General features: G+C 42.3%; 1 protein-coding gene across 1 annotated transcript in view; it reads right to left on the reverse strand.

Annotated features, from left to right (window-relative positions):
* Positions 1-5,984, reverse strand: part of RCAN1 (regulator of calcineurin 1) — a 41,277-nt gene extending 35,293 nt beyond the window's left edge. The window contains exon 1 of the mRNA XM_031612754.2: positions 5,603-5,984. Coding sequence (XP_031468614.2) covers positions 5,603-5,842 — 240 coding nt within the window. The 5' untranslated portion in view covers positions 5,843-5,984. The remainder of the gene's footprint in view (positions 1-5,602) is intronic.
* Positions 5,985-16,854: the final 10,870 nt, after the last annotated feature.

Below are 16,854 nucleotides of genomic sequence, written 5' to 3' on the forward strand. Positions count from 1 at the left end.
GCCAGCTTATAAGACAAGGTTTTTCCAAAAATTCTCAGGTGATTAGATATCCCAATGACTCTCAGGAGTTCTGCTTGTGCACTTAGCAGACTGGATGCATCCCAGGAGCCGTAAAACTGCATTAGTATGGTATTATGCTCTGCAGTAACATCAAAGATTATCACATCAGCCAAAGCACTGCATTTATATGGGCTCCAGACTTGAAGTCACTCAGAAGTCTGTCTTAAATTGTTAATAGCTGCAGAATAAACTTGTATCATCTGGAAGTAGAGCAGCTAAATACTTCTGGATCTTTAATTTTACCACAAGAACTTTCATCCTGGAAGATTTTTTTTAATCACAGAATCATTAAGGCTGAAAAAGACCTCACCCAGTCCAACCACCAGCCCAATCCCACCATGCCCACTGCCCACATCCCTCAGTGCCACATCCACACGGCTCTTGAACACCTCCAGGGACGGTGACTGCACCACCTCCCTGGGCAGCCTGTGCCACTGCCTCACTGCTCTTGCTGAGAAGAAATTGTTCCTAATATTGAACCTGAATCATAACAATAGTTATTTTATTGTTGAATGTAAAAACAAGCCACTGGGATATGATTTTTAACAATCTTAAACCAGTGATTTTTTTTTTTTTTTTTTTGAAAGAATAGAAAGAATTATAAACATTCTGCAAAGATTATTTGAGGCAAAAAAAAAAAATAACACAGGCAGCGAAAGAATGAAAGTCTTCAAAGCACACGGAAAAGTATGGATTCCATGTAGTTTTCATTAAAGGAACATTTCACTAAAAGTAGTCCTGTGATCACAAAAATGTAAGCACGTAAAAACACAAAACACTCACCTTCCTGAAATTTACCTTTTTTTTTTTTTTTTTTTTTAATGTAACTTAAGAGGTTTAACACACTAAGTAAAAGGATTAACAGGCATGCGACTATAACAGGAAGAGATTACCAGAAAACCCAAGTACTATTTTGTAAGGAAGGTTTTGTAAGTATTCCTGAGATACTTGACTAAGTTCCTGTAAAGCAGAAGTAATTCTAAGCATTTAATACAAAATACATTCAGCATCTCATGACTATTTCAGTAGGCTGAAAGTCAATTAAAAGTTTCCAGAAGCATGGCTCATTTAACAATGAGTTTATTTTCAGATCAATTCACAAACAAGTTTTTTCCATATTAAAACTATACAAAGCTGAAGGAAGACTAGAATTGTAAAGCTATGATAATCATTAACAAGATGCAGTTTGTCTGCCTTTAGTGCTTTTCCTCTTGGTTATATTACTGCAGAGAATTCTGTTCATTTTGAAGACCTTACCTTCAAGCATGATTATAGTCTTTTATAAAAATAATGATAATAATCACAGCTCAGCTTATGCATGCTTGCCACTGGAAGTTATGTGAAGACATACGTTCTCTGTAATGGTTGTAGGAGACTGGCTCACTCCTACTAGTACACTTAGAAGTGAACAAGCTAAGGTCCTTTAAAAGTTCAGCTTTCAGTGATTTTTTTTTTTCTAGCAGGTTCTGGAGAAAAACTTATTATTGCAATATAACCACCTGTTATCAATGAATGCAAGTTTTCCATTAAGGGAAACCTGCTATGTTTGTTAGTTTGCAGTAACTTGAAAGATTTAATAGATTAAGGCAATTATAGATACCTTAAAGTAATGCAAGGAATTCAAGCCATTCTAAGGAAAATAGCTGCAAGGAAAACCTTCCAGTTTCTTAGCACCCCTCCCCCCAAAAGAAACAAAAAAAACCCATCAACTCAACAAGAAGCAGCAAAAAAGCACAACCAAGAGTAGTTTATCAGTAGCCCCAAGCTGAGTTCTTTCTAAATACTCTTTACATTTTTCTCTCTCCTCACAAGTTAAATGAGTGATACTCATCTACAGTTCAGCTAAAATAGAAAGCCGTCAGAATAGACCCAGGTAACCTACTTAGCAAGAGACTGCCCGGGTATAAATGAAGTTATTTAGCCCCCCTTGTGGCTGCACTCTGAAGTTTAAAATCATCACTGAAGTATGCCACATCCCTCCAGGATTACAAGACACAAGCAAGCCTATTACCTCCCACACTTGCCATTTGACAGTAGAAGTTCTATTTAAAACACAGAGTGTCCTCTACTGACACACAAAAAAAAAAAAAAAAAAAAAAAGGAAAATGGAAATAGGCAAAAACATAATTGCTGGCACTGGTAATTAGCTACTGACTTCTTTTTTTTGTTGTTTGTTTAAATGAGTACAAAGACACAGTTAAACCAAACTCATTTGCATGTTGTATGGATAAATGCTGCTTTAAGAAAAAAAAAAAGAAAGAAATTCTCAAGCATAAAACCAACACAAGAATTACCGAACAGCTTGGGGTAAAGTGGTAGAAGATGTATCAGAACATCAGACAAGAATTTTTTCCAGGCAATCAGCTAACCTGGAGATCCCATAAAGGCTGTCTACCAGAGATCATTTACTGTACACTTCTGTGAAAGCAAAGATAAAAGTATAAAGTCCACAGGAATTTCTCCAACCGTACTTTGGAAGAAGGCTGAGAATAAGTATTGCAGCATTCTCTGAAAGATACTAAAAATGACACTGTAAAAAGCATCCATGGAGGATTTAAATCACTAAAATTCTTTCTTACGAGAATACAGGAAAGAAATTATCATTTACTAGTACTATTAACTCACTTGGTGAGATACTATACAGGGGATGCTCTGAAAGTACTGCCTACTGTCTTATTATGTTGGCCTGTGATACCAGAGGCAGATGGTGGTGTGGCAGCAGAGGTTGGACCTTCCCACTCCTTTTGTTTATATCTGTTTGTAATATTCCTTTACATTTTGTTGCCATGAGACTGATGGCAGCTGAGGGGCATTCTGACACAATGGTGCTTGACATGGAAGCGTGTATGACAAAGGTGTGTCACTGAATTCCTCTGTATGGAAAAAATGGCACCCACTGACATTCACTGATGCTTGCTGAACATTTATGGAGACCAAAAAGTAGATGTGAGTGAAGTGAGGGGTGGGTGGTGCACTTCAGTAGCATTCAGTAGTGACAGTGATGTGAAATGAAGCATTTCCAATGGAGTATTCCATAAACAAATCACTGTTTTCAAAGAACCAACTCTGAGCAGCCTCATTTTTTTAAACATCTCTACCCACGTGATTTGGTGACAAAAGTAATCTAAGGAAATGCTGTAGCCACATGTCAACATAACCCTCAGTTACTTTCACACAAGTACAAATCACTGTTCAGAAACAAGAGGGCAAAATGGAAATAGATGTTGCCAGTCATCTCCTAGCTGCCCTATCTCATCTTTGATTGGATCAACCCTCCTCAAATAGGGCAATCCAGGATTATTAAGTGGCCTACCAGAGTGGAAAAAAAAAATCCACAACTATGTAGACAAGGTATTTTAAGACTGTTACATACACGCAATTTCCTACCTTTTCCAGAACAGATGAAAACACATTACAAAAAAATTGTACATATTTATAAAAATACCATGTCTTGTGATGTTATATTTTACAACACCTTTACTTATTCCTTTAGCACAGAGACAGAATTAAATGCCCTTACTGAATTTGCAACGTTTTGCAAAGTTTAAGCTTATTGTACCAAAAAAAAAAAAAAAAAAAAAAGGGAATTTTCTTAAAATCTACTCCTTAAAGCACAATCTTTAAAGTTATTACATTATAATCATTTCCAAACACTAAGTCATCGCTCTAGACCAAAATACCTTCATTTCCCAGATACCAGAATCAGTAACTGCTAACAGAGAACTGGATAGAATGCATGGAAGGCCCCGATCTCTTTCCCACTTCAGTACAACCTTATTCTTTCCACAACACCCACCAGCACTATGCTGAATCCACCCCTCACCAACTCAGAAATGCAGCCTCAGTGCCTCATCCCGCCTCTTCTCTTTGCAAGTGACAGGTGGTCAACAAGAGCATGATAAAAACATACACAGTCCATTATTAACCTACTGTTCTCCTACACAGTAGTGGTCTGTTTTCAGCCACCTCTGTATTAACTGGGGGTAAGTTATGCATTTCAATGGCTGAGTAAGCTATTCTTTAGTCTATTGGAAGACTGCACGCCTACCAAGTGCCACAAAAATCTTTCCTGAAGTTTTATAAGTAAGAATTTCCCTCCCTGTTGAACACAAATATCACTTATATTCAGGTTCAAAATAATTCTTCCATTCTCTGTCTTTGGAATTTAATTTGAAGAGCAACAGTGGTGGTGAAGTAACTGTACATACAGGCATCCATAGTTAAGATCAGTTTACAGCGAGACGATCAATCTCCAATTAATTTGCCATTATTTTAATTAACCTGCATTCCTTCCTGCTGCAACTCTCGGCAAGAAAAAAAAAAAGTAGAAAGCATAGAAAAATTATTGCAATTTCAAGGACATGCAAGGCTTTGCTCTGATCTAAATTAAGAGTGTCACAAGACCGAGAATCTTTGGAACCAAAACAGATGGAAAAACCATTTAAATATGTAAATATCTCCCAGTCTGGCTTGCAAATATGCATCTGTGTTGTCATGCATCTAACCATTTTCAATCCATTCATTTTAAGGCTACAGACGCCAGCTAAGAAAATACTATTACTACCTGCAGCTGAAGATACTATATAGAACTGATTATAGGTAATTTCCTAAGCACGTCTGGAGTCAACTTATTTTAAGTAGGATAAATCTGTACAAGAGCGCCATTTCTGTCACCAGCAGGTGCCCTAAGTGATACAGAAAAATCAGGTTGGCACTGGAGGTTACAGAACTTGAAAAAGTAACAGTGGTGATGGAGCTACATTGTATTCCACCTTCCGGAACCTTTTTAATATGAGACTGTTGGCAGGGCTGAGATATTGAGCTACTGCTCTAACAGCTCTACGCTGCCTTCCACCAGGAGATTGACAATTATTTTAATGGTGTTTTAAAAATCAGGCCCAGCGTATTTCAGTTAATTTCTGTCTACTTAAAAAGTAAGCGTTTCCTTGAGTATCAAAGGCGCTAGAAAATATGATCTCGATGGCAAAATGAGCCACGAGAGAAGCCTACAGCAAGGCGGACTTCACTCATTCTTTACTCCTAGACAGCGATGAGACAAGTAAAAGAAGAATGAAAAACGAAGCTCGGCTTGGTCTTCCACCAAGAAAAATGCAGATGAGAAGCAATCCTGAAACAGTTACATCCATTTATTACACTTAGAGCTGCGTTAGACTTCAGGCAAACGAGTTTACACCATTCCTCTGACAGCTGCCGCCACCCTGCTCCGGAGCAGCGGTTCGTCATTCTGTTCGCATCCTTCCCTTCTTGGCAGGAACGCACCGCGTCCCCCCAGCCCCCTGCTCACCACCCGCTCCCCGAGCCGCGGCCAGAGCAGCGACGGTGCCCGTGCCCCCCCCTGCCCCCCCACCTCCGCCGCCGGCCCGCCCGTCCCCGCCCGCACAGCCTGAGGCGGCGGCTACGACGGGGGGAAGGAGGGGCGGGAGCGGGCCGGGACGGGCCGAGCCGAGCAGAGCCGAGCCGAGCGGCGGCTCCTCGCCGGCAGAGGGAGCCGGCCCAGCGCCGCCCGCCTCGCCGCTCTCACCCGGCACTGGCCGTCCTGGAAGACGCGCGGATCCAGGTTGCAGGCGATGGTAGCGGTGGGCAGATCCTGCAGCACCACCGCCTCCATCTCGCCGCCGGCGAAGCTCCAGTCCGGTTCGGCCTCGGGCGGCGGCGCCTCCGCCTCGTCTTCCTCCTCCCTCGTTTCCCCGAGCGGCGGCTCCTCCCGGCCTGTCGGGCCCCTCCCGCCACCGCCGCCGCCGCCGCCGCCGCCGCTCTCCATGGCCGGGGGCGAGCGGAGCCCCCGCGGGGCGGGGCCCGGCGGCAGCTGAGGCAGCCTCGAGCGCCTCGCGCCGGCAGCCGTTCCCCCCCACTTTCACGTTTCTCAACCCCTGCGCGCGTTTAACCGTCTCCTTCCTGCTCTTCCTGCTCCCCGCGCGCACGGCACACGGCGCCGCCTGAGCCAATAGGACGCGGCGCCGCAGCAACAGGTGGCCTGCACGAGCCGGGCGCCGTTGCCGCCATCTTGAGTGAGGGCAGGGGGCGCGCCTCGTCCAGCCAGCCGTGTGTGTGAGGGAGCCTGCGTGCCCTGCGGCGCGGGGCAGCTGCGCGCACAGGGGTGGGTGGTCAGAGCATTAGGAGCGGTATGGAGCGTGGTGTCTGCGACCTAGCGTTAGAATCACGGAACCGTTAAGGTTGGAAAAGACCACTAAGTTCATCTAGTCCAACCGTCAGCCCACCCCCGCCATGCCTGCTGCCCACGTCCCTCAGTGCCACATCCACACGGCTCCTGAGCACCTCCAGGGATGGTAACTGCACCACCTCCCTGGGCAGCCTGTGCCACTGCCTCACCACTCTTTCCTAGAACATACACTTCCTAACATCCAATCTGACTCTCAGGTGGCTGTAGAGAGCAATGATACCTCCCCTGAGCCTCCTCCAGACTGAACAATCCCAGTTTCCCCATTTGCTCCCCGTCAAACTTGTGCTCTAGACCCCTCACAGTTTAATTGCCCTTCTCTGGACACACTCCACAGCCTCAACGTCTTTCTTGTAATGAGGGGCCCAAAACTGAACGCAGTACTCAAATCCATAGGCTGGGGGTAATTGCAAGCACCCCAAGGCAAAGCTGACTTGGTGTTGAGGGCAGGGAGTATTATGCAACAAAAATGAATAAAAGAGCTCTTATTCAAACACTTGTCAGTCAGCCAAAAGTCACCATTGTGTGCCTCATATTTCTCTCACCTACCTGAAGGACAAGCTGACTGGCCCTTGGTGTGCTGCAAACTGTTCCCAGAACAGGAAGAAGAAAAGAAGCTGAGGGAGGAAAAAAGAAAGCCGTAGCAATATTTGGAGAGTTAAGCGGTGTCTGTGTCCTTTCCTCCTTACTTTGGACCTGCAGGAGGAATTTTCTCAAAACCATTCTCTTTTTTCTGGTGCCAGAAATCTCTAAAAAGACAGCTGCACCTTTCCTTGTGTCATATTCCTACAGAGAAAAACAGTTTATCGCATGCTGAGCTGCTTTCTCCAACATAGCTGACCTAGACAAATGCTTTTCTTACATGTATATATATATATTTTAAAAAAACTATATATAGACAAAGCAACGTTTTGGTAAAGGAAAGAACATCAGAAAAAAAACCTAACAACTTTCGTAGCTGGATATTTTGTGCCGCCTACTGATTTGCACTGTACAAGGTTTGCAGCAGAGACAATGGCGCCGCTACTTGAAATATCACAGTTATCTATTTTCTGTCTTTACTTATCACCATTGGCCTTTTTTTCCCCCAACACATTGAAGACTTTACACTGATGAGTTACTGGTCTCAGTTAATTTTAATGACATCTTGCAGAATACAAGGCAAAACGTGTTTATTTGCCTTCTTTCAGACATACGATCTAATCTTTGGGCAGTCCTGTGTGGAACCCAGAGCCAGACTTGGTCCTTATGGGTCCCTTCCAAATGGGGGGTATTCTCTGATTCTCTGTCCTCTTTATTACAATTGTTTTCAGACTTTGTACTCTGTCTGCCTTGAACCATTTGAGTCTTCCTCAGAGCTCTCATCATAGATAAATGATATATTTGTGACTGCTGTAAGTGACATGTATATTCTCATATCGGTTTTTACAATAAAATCAGACAAATGGTATCTTACAAAAAGAAAGAAGTACATATATGAACTTGCTGAAACTTTTTAGTGCTATGTTTTTTCAACACCTAGAGAAGCTAATGCCATTTCAATCTTATTCTTTGCTCTCACAGTTGCTTCCTGACTTGAGTAGTGACACCTGCTATTTTGAGGATAAGCTGTCTGTATTCTCTACATCAAGAATTCTGCTCCTCTACAGAAACCACACCAGAGGAACCTGAATGGAAAACTGTTGTTACTCTTACTTAAAAAAAAACTTCCAGAGAAAAAGCAAAACATGGCAGCAACAAATTCCTGTTATTGCCATCTACCATCTTACTATTATAAAAGCCCTTGAAAAACATTAATATGGCCTCTACAAGTCTAATGGCATAATCCACCTCCACTTGGTCATGGTAACCAGCAGTCAGATTAATAGATGAAAATAAGTTCTTAATGCTATTTGTATCATAACATCACCCAAAGCTTAAATGAGATCAGTATCATATTATACCAAGCACTTCATGTAGTACTTCATGTCAAAGGACCTATCTGCCCAAGAACTGTAAAGTTCAGACAGCTCGGAGAAAGAAACCATTACTGACATTCTAGAAATACAGTGAACAACACCAATATGAAATAAACACTCTCACCACTACCACTCCCTGCTTTATTCAGTCATGGATTTCAGAAGAAAAATTAAGCTGGAATTTCCCTAATCTAAAGGTTTCAGGCCAGAGTCCTCCTCTCTCTCTTTTTTTTTTTTTTTTTTTGTATGAATGGAATGGAATGCAAGCTATGCTCTTGCCTGAAAGAGTTGCTAAGCCAAGAGAAACGACAACATCACCACAGTGCTCAGCCTTGAGAATGGAATGCATATTTAATGTGAATGAGAGTAATTGATGATAATGATTTCTGTGAACTCAGAAAAAAAAAGGGTTCATGGAATAAATCGTTAAATGCACACCCACTGCCGTTCTAATGTTTTAAACGACGCACACTACCATCTAGTGGTAGAAAGAAGGGAAGAAAGCACCTCAAAAGGGATACTTTACATGTTACACGTATCTGCACACAGAAATGCTCATTTCTCAAGTGAAAAGCAGTTATCTAACAACAACAACAACAACAACAAAATACAAGACTATATAACTTCATCACAATGAAATGGAATATATTTGTAGAAAGATCTTGTGTCCTCACGGATGACTTTGCTTCCTGGACACTCATGTAAACCACAAGTTTATTTAATGTTCTTCAAAATAGATTTTCAGTGCACCTATTTAGTGGCTGCACACAAGCAGGCATAGTTAGCTGTTCAAACACATGGCACTGATGTCAGTGACAGTAGTTCAGAAGACTTAGTTTTATTTTTCCTGAAGAAAAGCCTATTCACTTGATGATACTGTAATCATTCATTCACTGTATGTGCATATCTAATACATGCATATGTAATCAAAATTATTTTTGGATATTGTTAACAGTTTCATTTTCATGTGATATGATCATTTGTACCACAAGTACAAAAGCACATATCCTCAGTTACCTGCTTACTTTGACACTTGTACTGTTATTTGCTTGTATTTGTAAGAGAAAATCTTGGCTTTTTAAGCATTATCCAAGTAACTAGACTTACAATAATGAACATCCAATCTGCTTATAGACTTCAAAACTCAAAGAAACCCAATAATCTATTTGAATTGAAAATATAGTCAAAAGAACCTGATCCATATTCATACTTTCCCCACAATCAAGTATGACACACCAGTGTATGGTATGCTATTATTATATTAATCTCCCTTGTTAGATCATATAAACTTCATAAAAGCCCAGTCGTCCAACAACACTGGCTTGTGAGAGTCTTCTTTGTTAACAACATCAGAGGAAGAAATTCTCAAACTCTCATACCTTACGTGTGCTGGTCACTTTTCTATCAGTTTGCTTCAAATCCAGTTATTTTGCCAGAACAGAAAAGCCCATCACTGTTTTCTCCCCAGATCAAGGAAATCCAGCTGTTCAAAGAGCTTTGCCTCTGTTATTTCCTACAACCATCTTGGAGTCCATGTTCTTTAGATTTCTATAGAATCTACCCCAGTGAAGTCTTCAGTTTACCTCTTTCAAGTGCTTTTTATCTGCTGAGCAGCCCCTCTCAGTTACTTTGTCACAGATAGACATGTTCCCCTTAAAACAGCCTCCCACAGGTCTGAGTCTCATAAAAACAAACCAAATATCTTCAAGTGAACATACAAAGCACAAAAAACATCATTGCTTTTACTTTGAATTCAGCTTGAGCAAACTATATGCCCCAAAGAGAAAGTAGGTGTAAAGAAAATCCCTAATCTCATATAAAAATTTGTTCTGATATTAAATGCTGTTAGAGGTATGTTTAATTTCTAGCTTAACTTTGCCTGATTCGCTCTCACATACATTTGTTCTTGTGACGTTTTTCTTTGCTGTTATAAAAAACTCTCCCAGTACTTGGTGTTTTATATTGGAGTCCCTCCTCACTATTCTTCTTGCTCAGGTAAGCAGATCCAGTCCTGCAAATCTCTCAAGATATAGCATGATTTCCTCTTGGAGTGGTTGAAAGTAGTTTCAGTCTTGACATATTCTTTTTCCTCAGCACATTTTCTTTCCTTCCCTTGACTTGCTCCAGGCACCCAGGCATCCCCTTCTCTCTGCACCATCATCCCCAAAGTTCTGCTTACTGTTGCTGCTGCTTGCCAAGCTCCTGCTGACACCTGACAGTACCGTGTCTACATGACTTGTGCAGCTCAACTCCTGGGCATCACAGCCACTACAGCATCAGTAACCAGATGCTCTAAAAATGCATATTCCACTTAGGTGCCTTTCCCCAACCCACTCCAGGGCAATTTTGCATCTTGCAACACCACTAGACAGGGTGTGATTTACTGTTGACTGAGATAAGTTGCTTTAGATTACTTTTCTAATTGTTTTTTGGTCTTTGTAGCCAACAGTATAGAAAGAATTGCTGTGGCCTGGATCATATCAGCCATCAATGTGAGCTATTTCCAGCTGCATTGACTGAAAATGTGACTCAGGCTGTCATAGCAAAACATCTTTAACACAGAACTTAATGAGTCATTTCTGATAGCCATTGTGTTCACTGCATTCACCAAAAAATTTTAAGCACTGAGGGAAGTAACAACACACTACCTGTTGTTACTTTACCTTGTGCAGACTGATTGTCTTTGTCTTGAAACCATAGTGATGAGAAGAAGCAAGCAAGGAGACCATAGCCTCCTTGTCCCGTGTTGCATAATATCTGCGTGGAATGCCCTGAAGGAGAGACAATTATATGGAGTGTTTTTCAGAACTGATGCTATTTGGAAGGGTAGGAAATGTCCCGGGGCAGAGAAGCAACATACAAATAAAAAGCTGTTAAATAATAAATAGTTGCAGTGAAGCTGTGGTGTCTTTACCTTGATGTTTGTGGGAGGCAAAGAACAAGCCTGAGGTGCAGAAGGTAAGGCTTGCTCAGGAGTCTTTGACGCAGCAACTAAAGTACAAAACCCACGTAACTGATTCAGACCAGTTGCTGTGTTGAATGCCTGTCAGCACAATCTCTTCTTTTTCACACTTATCTCCCTTTCCTGCCCTGCTTCGCTGCACTCGCTTTGTGCCACCCATCCTTGATTAAAAGGCAAGGTGCCATGTTTGTGCTGTGCCCAGCACAATTGGGCTCCCAAGGTCGCTGCCACCTTTGGGTGCACCCTGGATCTAACAATGGTGTGCTCCTCATGCTTATACCAGCATAGCAGGTCACCCTGTACCTCTTTCTGATTTTCAGACTGTGCTCCGGTAAGTCATCTCCTAAATTAGGGAGAAAAGAGTAATACATTGTAGAAGTAAATGAGCCATTTATTTCAGGACCAATCAGTAATAAGAAGTCTGGTTACTGATTTACTGCAGAACTAGTTTACAAGTGCTGTAGAACAAATAGATTTTGCAAGAAGGCACATCTGAAAAGGAACAATAAATATAATACAATACAACAACTGTATCAAAGCTTTCTGTAGAAACAGTAAGGTTGTGTTCCTAATTCCAGGGGGAAAAAAAAAAAAAAAGAGAGAGAGAGAAAATGAGAAAAGAAAAAGAAAGAAGAAAGGAAAAAGGAAGGAACAAAATATTAAAAAGAAGAAAAAGAAAAAAAGGGGGAAAAAAACCACAAAGGCAAAGAAAAAGAAAAAAGAAAAGGAAAAAGGAAAAGGAAATAAATTGTGGGAAAAAACCACATACAAATAAAATGAGTATTAGTGAAAAATGGACTGGAGCTCATACAGAACAAACTGTGTGTAACTCTCCCCCAAGGCAGACCATGAGTGCCCTTTTCTAAGATTTCTACTCTTTCTCACTGCTTTTATGGTATTACATTCCAAAACTGGCTTCATAGCTGCAGAGATACCACCGGAATTCCAAACTGGGATAAAACAAAAGAATCACAGAATTATAGAATGGCCTGGGTTGTAAAGGTCCACAAAGATCATCTAGTTTCAACCCCCCTTCTATGTGCAGGGTCACCAACTACCAGACCAGGTTGCCCAGAGCCACATCCAGAGAAGTAGGACTCAAAAAACCTCTTGGGGATCACCCGCTCTTCTCACTACAGGGCTGAAAAATCACAGAATTCTGTATTGATTTTATGAGAAGTAATTTGTTAGAGCATATAAAAATATTTCTGAAAATTCTTCTGAAGGGAAAGCTGTAAATTATTTTATAGAGAGCTACATATGGCTGTGATGTGTTTCTCCAATGCACTGAATAATTTAACGATAACAGTAAATCTGAAATTCCCATACACTGACTGTGATAAATGTATTTCTCAATTGCACATGTCACATACTCTTATATCAGCTAGGTAATAAATATTTTTATGAGCATTTTGTAATATTCTATGTTTATTCCCAAATCTATAAATACTTTAAAACCTTTAGAAATTTTAAGTTTTCTGAGATCTGCAAAGAAGAAATCTGTTAAAGACCGAATTCAAGCAGAAACTATACAGAAAGTGATCTTATTTTCCATGGGGGTGGAGGGAGGGTTGGGGGTGGAACTGTTCAGAGCTATGAGAGATAAACCAGAATTTAAAACATAAGAAAGAGCATGACGAGATCAAATGAACTGTGATTAAGGGTTGTATTTTAGGAAATTATTTCAAGATGCTATATACACAATAAAATAGGGAATAAATAGGTAATAAATAAAAGGCTAATATAGTAGGAATGAGAATAACAGAGAAGTTCAAGAAATTTTGGATGTGAAGATGGCCTCTTCCAGTGGGATCCAGAAGAAGCTCTGAGTTATTCCCAGGTCCCACAGTAAAATATTCTGATGGATCTAATTAGGACTTTATGTGCATTTTCATAAACTGGATCAATGGGAGGAAAGAAGCATTTGTAACAGAGAACATAGTAGCACCATCTGTAGTTCATTCATGGAGTTTTGGGCATCAGTATGTCCTGGGTGCTTAGTGAAACAAATAAGGGCATTTTCTTTCCCAAATAACTTGTATTTAAGAATGGGTTTCCAGATGCCTTCAGCAGTTTATTTCCAAAATCTCATGCCCCAAATTCAGTGCCACAATATATGCCAGAAACAGAGAAACGATGAGGACGCCAATAATGAAATCACAGTTACTTAATAAGACCCAGATCCTTACAAAGACTCTTAGCTTTAAACATATCAGTAATCCTTTTGAATCACCTGTAAATCGTGATGGTCCTTTAAATAGCGGTGTGTGCACATCCTAAGCAACTGCACGAGTGAGAGCATGGGCATGGCTGAAAGGCATTTGAAAGTGGGGAGGGAGGAGGAGTTCAGTGAAATACGTTTGGCTGGGGTTTCCCAAGCAGAATCACAGCATGGGCAGATGCCACAAAGTAGCTTCTGCCCCCTCCTACCCCCCCCCCCCCCCCCCAGATCCCGCTCGGTGCCCCGCAGGCAGCTAAGCAGCTGGGAGGGAGCTGATCACCCTAAGCAGCTTAGTGCCGGGCAGCTCAGAGCACTAAATACAGATGGCACCCCCAGCACACAACACCACTGCCATTTTCAGGGGTCTCTCCCACTCTTAATTTGGCTTGAGAGGATGGGGCATCTTGCCAAGCACAAAGCAGTAGGATACCACGCTGGCCTCTGGGCAGGCATTTAAGGAGCCAGGGGCAGAAAGAACAGAGGTACATGAAAAATTACAGTCCTCCAGTATATATATTTTTCCCATTTGTAGCTTTATCTTTTTCATAATTTCAATAAAATATTTTTTTTTCCATCACAAAGGACAAGACAGCTATATTCTTTTACAGAATCACAGAATCACTAAGGTTGGATAATAGCTCTACGATGACCCTGGCCAACATCAGCCCACCCCCACCATGCCCACTGCCCACGTCCCTCAGTGCCACATCCACACGGCTCCTGAACACCTCCAGGGACGGTGACTGCACCACCTCCCTGGGCAGCCTGCGCCACTGCCTCACCGCTCTTTCCAAGAAGAAATTTTTCCTAATATCCAACCTAAATATATAAAAATACTGTATTACACCACAAATAATTTGTGGGAATTTCAGCAAAGCCACAAGCTGCAATGAAAATAACACATTGTGGGGAGAAACTAAGGAATCTTCAGTCCACATGTCGCCTACTGATCATTCCCAAACTTCAGCCTTGATGAACATCACCTGGGGATTAATGGCACGTTAGTTTAGGTGGGTGAAGCAGAGAGATCTTGCCATGCACCAGTCACCTCTAGCTTCTCAGCAGTCAGTGCAGAGAAATGGACTTTAATGCCATGGCCACACAGCCTATTTCAGATGTACACTGGGGGATGAGTTGTCATTTCACTAGATCTCTGCTGGACTCTTGGGCTTGCAGACGTGGAGATTGTCCACACTGACCATGATGAATGTCTCACTGAATCACAGAATTACAGGATTATAAGGGTTGGAAGGGACCTCTGGAGATCATCTAGTCCAAACCCCTGCTGAAGCAGGTTCCCTACAGTAGATTGCACAGGAAGGTGTCCTGGCGAGTCTTGAATATCATCAGAGAAGGAGACTCCACAGCCTGTCTGCTCACTTCTACTGACCACTGAGTTCACTGATTGTCCTCTTCTACTCTGCACTTCTGGGGCCCCATCTGGAGTACTGCATCCAGACCTGGGACCTCCAGCACAAAAATGACATGAAGATGTTAGAGTGGATCCAAAGGAGGGCATGAAGATGATCAGAAGGCTGGAGCACCTCTCCTGTGAGGAAAGTCTGAGGGAGCTGGGCTTGTTCAGCCTGGAAAAGAGAAAGCTTCAGGGAGACCTCATTGCAGCCTTCCAGTACTTGAAGGAAGATTATTAACTGAAGGCAGACAGTCTTTTTATATGATCTGACAGTGATAAAGCAAGATGGAATGGCTTTAAACTAAAAGAAGGGAAATTTAGGTGAGATGTTAGAAGGAAATTCTTTCCTCAGAGGGTGTTGAGGCACTGGCACAGCTGCCCAGAGAAGCTGTGGTGCCCCATTCATGGAGGTGCCCAAGGCCAGGTTGGATGGGGCCCTGGGCAGCCTGAGCTGGTGGGGGCAGCCCTGCCCACAGCAGGGGTTGGAACTAAATGATCTTTAATATCGCTTCCAACCCAATCCATTCTATGATTCTATAAAATGTAAGTGGCATTTTTTCCTTACCTTAGGATGCAAAATGATAATTGCATGATTCCCCATGCAGTGAAGGGAGGAAAGGAAGTGATAATAATCCAAGCAAATGCAGCATAACTGATGGGCCCTCAGGATGCAGCATGCTTCCAGCAGGCTGTGAGGGGATCACCATGATGCCCACTAATGTCGAACATATGTGATATTTAATTACCTGCACTCAGCTTCTAAATGAAGGTGTGCAGTAATCCTTCCCAAAGCTGAACTAGGGAAATAATATTTATTAGCTGAGGGCCTGTGTTAGAAACAGATGGGATGTAAAGAGCTTGAAGACAGTGTAAAAGAGCACCAAGTGGGAGAGATTAATTGTTAAGTAATTGCCCAGTAATTGAGAGAAGAGTGTGGAGCTGAATGGGCTGCTAGAGCGGGCAGCACGGACCCAACCACGTGACATTGCCAGGTCCTAACTCCACCAAAATGAAGAAAGCATCTGTGTGTATACCTGTGGAAACACACAAAGGATGGCAGTGCTCATGGCTTGCCTACTCTGCTGCCGCCGGCTCTGCTCTGTCTTACATGTAAAATGCTGTACATGGGGTGCAACCTTTGGGCCACGTGTTATAGTCCCTTCAGCAAGACCTGAGATGAGTGAACCAGCCCTATCCGTGTAGAAATAGAAGTGATTGAGATGTGTCAACCTACTGATATTAGAATCCATAAGAGAAATGAAATAATTGCTTAATTATGGGTCTAGCTTCAAGACTGCTATTGCCAAATACTAAGCCCATCATTGCCAAGTGTCCAGAAGCATCCCTGATGACCACAGCTGCCCAGCAGGTCAGGCTGCATCTCCCTGTTCTTCTGCCTCACTAGCAAAGCAACTCTAGGCAAGCATAACTTCTATGGAAAGTGGCTATCAGATTATTATCAGAGTGGGTATTTGTCTGACTGAATTATTTATTTTTCACTGTTGCCTGTCTCCTGTTGGCTGAACTTTCTCTGTTTCCATCCACTCAAAAATCTATCTTCAACCCACTCTTTCCACACCCAAACATACAAAGTGGTTTTATATACATACACATGCATCACAGTGTGGAACTGAGTGCTTTTTCTACCTTCTGCTTCCTCTTGTCAGCTCACTTTTCCACCCACTGCTCCCTCTGCAACTTAGAAAACTAGGAACTACTTACTTTCTGTTTGAAGTGGACAAATAGGGATGGTGTGTGGCATGGCTTCGGGATGCCAATGGGGTTTGGGTCTCCATCACTTGACTCTGTGATGCCTCTACAGTCTGGATATCCATCACCCAACTCAATGATGCCATTGGGGTTTGGATCTCAGGCATCACTGGGATCTGGATCTCCATCATCTGACTCTGTGATGCCATTGGGCTCCAGATCTCTGTCACCCAAATCTGTGCTGCCACTGGAGCCTGGTTCTTTATCACAAAAATCTGGGGTTGGAACCATACAATCTTTAAGGTCCCTTCCAAGCAAAGCCATTCTGTG

The sequence above is a fragment of the Phasianus colchicus genome, chromosome 1 (genome assembly GCF_987193195.1).
Source record: "Phasianus colchicus chromosome 1, bPhaCol1.hap1.1, whole genome shotgun sequence".
NCBI classification, from domain to species: Eukaryota; Metazoa; Chordata; class Aves; order Galliformes; family Phasianidae; genus Phasianus; species Phasianus colchicus.